Source organism: Cicer arietinum, chromosome 6 (assembly GCF_000331145.2).
Source record: "Cicer arietinum cultivar CDC Frontier isolate Library 1 chromosome 6, Cicar.CDCFrontier_v2.0, whole genome shotgun sequence".
In the NCBI taxonomy this organism is placed as follows: Eukaryota; Viridiplantae; Streptophyta; class Magnoliopsida; order Fabales; family Fabaceae; genus Cicer; species Cicer arietinum.
Window position 1 is genome coordinate 46,435,319 of NC_021165.2, and position 5,868 is coordinate 46,441,186.

Below are 5,868 nucleotides of genomic sequence, written 5' to 3' on the forward strand. Positions count from 1 at the left end.
AGCATCACGTAGATTGATATATGTATAAGGACTAATTTTTTTTATTAGGGTCTAATTTTTACTTATATGTTTACTTTTCATGATGATTTAAAAGGTGTTTGCTAGAAAAATCATTAAAAATTGTATACAAAAAATTCCTTGATTACTTGATTTGTCAGTGCATGGTAGATTCCTTGATTTAGCCATAAAGTCATGCATATCTTGCTGAATATGTTCATTATTATTAATCAATATATTATAATATAATTCTGCATAATCTTTATAATCTATTGCATAATTTTTATAATTCTGCAGTAAAACAATTTTGTTGCCGTGATATTGAAATATGGGAATTGGAATTAAAAATCATTTTGTTTTTATTTAGAATTATTTCTTGAGTTTATCTACTTTGTATAATTATATAATTTATTTTATTTTATTTACTTTGTATTTATTACTTTTTAGTTAAGTGTCTAACATATATGTATTTTTTCTTTTGTTTTTGAAGGTTGATAAACAAGAGATACAAATCACCTTCAAGATTTGATATCATTTTTTTGTCATTCATTGGACTTTGAATGTATTTTGTTGGGTGATATGTGTAACTGTTTATGAGGTTCATTTGATTTTATTTGTAATTTTTGAAGGACTTTTTAGAGTTTGTTAATTATGAATTCATTTTTTTTTTTTTTTATGGAAAGGTTGTTGCATTACAAACTTGTTAGTTATAATTTTATTACATTTGATTATAATTTTTATTAGTTTTCCTTGTATATAAAGGCCTAATTTATCCTATTTAAAACAAAAATATAAAATATAATATTTAAATATTTTAATGCGAATAAGGCTTTTAAATAGACTTACAGGCTAGGCCATGATAGGCCGTAGGCCAAGCTCAGGCCGAAAAAAAAGCCTATGATAGGCCGTAGGCCAGGCTTAGGCCTAAAAAATTCATCGTAGGCCAGGCTCAGGCCTTTCAAAGCCTGGCCTAGCCTGGCCTATTCCCACCCCTAATTACATCCTATTCCTAGCGCACGCATTCAGTTTTTGGATCTCAAAATTTTAAAGTTTAATTATAATTTTAGTATTTTTATTTATACTGATTCACAAAATTGGTTTTTCTATTTTAAAAATTTTGATTTTTTAACTAAAAAATGATGACGTAAAATATTTTAAATAACGTATACGATACACGATGTAAAGTGATTAACACTCATAAAATTAAAATAAAACGCCATAAAATTTTAAATTTGAACTTTATAATTTTTTATATTTTTAATTTAATTAATGACATAAATAATTAATACATTTAGATGATTGTATATAATGAAATTGTATATCATGATATTTAAAATATATTAAATCGTCAATTTTTTAATTCAAAAATCTAAAAGAGATTAAAATTGTCAATTTTTAAAATAAAAAAATTAATTTCATAAATCAATATAAATATAAGTACCAAAAGTACTATTAAACTAAATTTTGATGTTTGTTAACTAATGGATTAAGTGGGTTGTTGTCTATAGAGTATTTGAACATTTGGACCTATAGAGCATTGGACTCTTTTGAAATGTAATACCAATGTTTTTACTTTTTTTTTCTTTCTTAAATTCTAGCTCGGCTTACGCAGGACTAAGGAAAAGAAAAAAAAAATTGAGTAAAAAGTCATATTGGTTTCTAAAATTAATAGGCAGTGTTATAATAATTCTTGAAAGAAAACAAATGATTTTAACAGTTAAATTTTACCATTAATTATTTAGTCTTTAACATCAACTTTGACTCATTTATTTGTTAATTATATTGAATTGTCGTTACTTTTAACACGTTGATTTGACATAAAATATTCTCCAAATATGACCTGCAATGTATAATATTATTTTTTTAAAACCCTAAAATTACTTTTTAGAATTTTATAAAAAGTACTTTTATAATACACGATGTATTTACTTACCCGTTACCCACTTTATGAGGGGAATGACAGTTCTGAAATGAGGTGGCTAAATAAAGTCCACAATTTTTCAAGAAAACAAATAAATAAGAAAAATAAAGTCCACACTCTTTAGGCCTCCAAACAAGGCTTTCTTCCATGGGCCGAAAGAGTGAGAAGTTCAGGACATAGCAATATTATGAGATTTGAGTTGACCCAGAAGAAAGTTGAGTTTCGATGGACTGATGCATGTGAGGAAAGCTTTCAAAAATTGAAGGAGTACTTGACGTCAGCACCTATTTTGGCATTACCTATAGGTGGTGAAAGTTATGTAGTTTATTGTGGTGCTTCTAGAGTTGGTCTCGGTTGTGTACTTATGCAACAAGGTAAATTTATTGCCTATGCATCTAGACAACTCAAGAGGCGTGAGGTGAACTATCCCACACATGATTTAGAAATGGCTGCCGTTATATTTGCTCTTAAAATTTGGAGGCACTATCTATATGGTGAAACTTGTGAGATTTATACCGACCATAAAAGTCTTAAGTATATCTTTCAGCATCGAGACTTAAACTTAAGACAAAGAAGATGGATGGAACTCTTGAAAAATTATGATTGCACAATCTTATACTATCCAGGGAAGGCAAATGTTGTTGCAGATGCTTTGAGTAGGAAGTCCATGGGCAGTCTTGCTCATATAGCAGAAGTAAAGAGGCCAATAGTTAAAGAATTTCAAGAAGTTGTTGAAAGTGGAATTCAATTGGAACTTGGTCATTCGAGATTACTTTTAGCCCACATACAAATTCGTCCAACCATAGTTGATGATATCAAAGAAGCTTAAAGTCAAGACCCATACTTGGTGAATATGGTAAATAGTGTTCAGAATGGTAAAATTTCAGACTTTTCAGTTGATTCTGATGGTGTGCTGAGGTTGAAGGCTCGACTGTGTGTCCCAAATTTTGGTGGCTTAAGGAGAAAAATTTTAGAAGAGGCTCATCATTCTTCTTATACTATTCACCCATGTTCTAATAAGATGTATCAAGACTTGAGAGAATTGTATTGGTGGGAAGGGATGAAGAGAGACGTAGTAGATTTTGTCTCTAGGTGCTTAGTGTGTCAACAAGTAAAGGCTGAGCACCAAAAGCCTGCGGGGTTACTTCAACCTGTTGATATACCTGAATGGAAGTGGGAAGGTATCGCTATGGATTTTGTCACAAGATTATCACGAACCCACAGAGGTTATGACTCGGTGTGGGTGATTATAGATCGGTTGACCAAATCTGCACACTTTTTGCCTGTGAAGACTACTTATACTGCATCTCAATATGTTAAACTTTATTTAGATAAAATTGTCTCTTTGCATGGTGTACCAGTGTGTATTATTTCTGACCGTGGGGCTCAATTTACTGCTCAATTTTGGAAGTTGTTCCAAAATTCATTAGGAACTCGTTTGAAGCTTAGAACAGCTTTTCATCCTCAAACACATGGTCAGTCTGAAAGGACTATACAAATATTGGAAGACATGCTTCGTGCTTGTGTTTTGGATCTTGGGGGTAGTTGGGATCAACATTTGCCCTTGATGGAATTTGCATACAATAATAGTTATCAATCTAGTATTCAGATGGCTCCGTTCGAGGCTTTGTACGGAAGACGGTGTAGGTCTCCGATAGGGTGGTTTGAAGTTGGTGAAGCTAAATTAGTCGGTCCAGAATTGGTTCAAGATGCCATTGAAAAAGTTAAATTGATTCGGGATCGCTTAGTGACAACTCAAAGTAGGCAAAAATCTTATTATGATAAGAGACGTCGTCCCTTAGAGTTTTTAGTGGGAGAACATGTATTCCTACGAGTTTCACCAATGAAAGGAGTGTTGTGGTTTGGTAAAAAGGGGAAACTAAGCCCAAGGTTCATTGGACCATTTGAAATTATAGAAAGGGTCGGACCAGTAGCGTATCGCTTGGCACTTCCACCGGATCTCTGGGGAGTACATCCAGTTTTTCATATTTCGATGCTTCAGAAGTATCTTCATGACCCTTCTCATGTGATTAATCATGAAGATGAACAGTTAGATGAAACTCTATCATACGTTGAACATCTAGTAGATATATTAGATCGCCAAGTGAGACGTTTACGCTCAAAGGATATCGTTTCAGTAAAAGTAATTCGGCGTGATCCATCCGGTGAAGAAACTACTTGGGAACCCGAAGAAGTCATCCGTGCAAAGTACCAACACTTATATTGAAACTCAAGGTTAGTGGTATTTATTAAATAACTAAAAAGTCAAATAAATTCGAGGACGAATTTTTATAAGGGGAGGAGATTGACACGTCCCGTGTCCTTTTAACAAAAAATATAATAATAATAATAATAATAATAATAATAATAATAATAATAATAATAATAATAAAACCAACTTTTCCCTTTTCTTTTTTTTTTTTCATTTCACTTTTCCCCTCCTTCCTTCTCTCTCTCAGCAACCCATCCTTCTCCATTTTCATTTTCTTTTCTTGTTCTTCTTCTTCTTTCTCTCACTTAAAGCCACAATAAACCCATGGAAATGGTATGCACAACTCTAATCTAGTACGAATTCATAGAAAAATGTAGTTTTGTTTAAAAATCTTATTTTGTGCTTAGGGTATATTTAAACGATTTTTAGGGTTTCCTAGAGTTAGCTAAACTTTAGAATAATTTTTCTAAAGTCTTGGAAATATTTTTTGATACTCAGATTTGTTAGTTGAGACCTAGCCGGCTACTCTGTGAGTTGTTGAAGAGCAAACTTAGACGATTCTCCATAGCTGTGAGTTGACGACGATCATCGTCATATATTTTTATATAATGCTATTATTATTATTATTATTTTACTTGTTTTTTTATATTAAAATATTTATTGAAAAATTTGGGGAACACAACCTTTGAATTTTATCTCGATTTCGTCAATTATTTAATTTAACAGCCGTTGTTATATAGTATGTTATTAGTTTGATTTACGTATGAGTTAAAGTATTTAAATCTTGAATTGTTATGCGATTGAGTATTTTTTCATGAATTACGATGAAATGATTTTAAATACGTATTTTGAGAAGTCGTTGTTATAATTATTAAATCGTTAACTACGTTAGGTGCACCTAGTTACATCGTTTTGGTTAGGGAGAGTTACCTGTTAGATGGAGCCGCCATCCGTAGGAGGAAAGGGCTATCAATGCGATGTAAGCTCCCTAATTGATATGTGATGATGCGTTGCGGGAATGAGAGGAGAGGGCCATCCGTTAGATGGAGCCGCCCCTAAGGGAAAAGCCACCCTTAGGAGGAAAGGGCTATCAATGAGATAAAACCGCCTCTTGATTCTAAAAAATTTGTATTTGTTACTTGTTTGATTTTTTGATGATTTTAAGGTTGTTCATTTTGATTTCGTTTCGATATTAACTGGAGTTTTTTTTAATATTTTTGTCAAGCGATTAAATTATAAGTTTTAATGACTATATATGTGTATATATTTAAATTTAGAATTTTTCTAGATTTTTAAGTAATATTGTTTAAGATAATTGCCGCCCGATTGTAAAACAATTATTCATGCCTTTTTGTGTTTCCCTTCTAATTGATGATGGTTGTTGTCTCCTCACTAAGTCTTTGCGACTTACCCCTTTATGTTGCTTTTTTTTTTCTTCCAGATTCGCAGGCAGCTAAGTAGCAAACTGTTATTTGATTCAAGTCTCAACATATTTCTTTTTGGTAGGCCTCTTTGATCGAGGACCATTTTTCTTTTGTAACGTCGGTTGAGTCTATGTCAATTACAGCTATTTTGGAGTCTATAAGTTTTTTTGGAAATTGTATTAAACGATTAGATTATGTTCTTTGAATTGTGACTGAATTGAGAATTTAACAGGGATTTTATAAATTTGGGAATGTTGAAGTTACAGAGGATACTCTGTCGAAATTTCGAGGAAAAGTATATATATATATATATA

General features: G+C 31.7%; 1 protein-coding gene across 1 annotated transcript in view; it reads left to right on the forward strand.

The window, feature by feature from the left end:
- The window catches only part of LOC140920756 (uncharacterized), a 7,327-nt gene extending 4,580 nt beyond the window's left edge, over positions 1 to 2,747 (forward strand). The window contains exon 3 of the mRNA XM_073369577.1: positions 2,043 to 2,747. Coding sequence (XP_073225678.1) covers positions 2,043 to 2,747 — 705 coding nt within the window. The remainder of the gene's footprint in view (positions 1 to 2,042) is intronic.
- Positions 2,748 to 5,868: the final 3,121 nt, after the last annotated feature.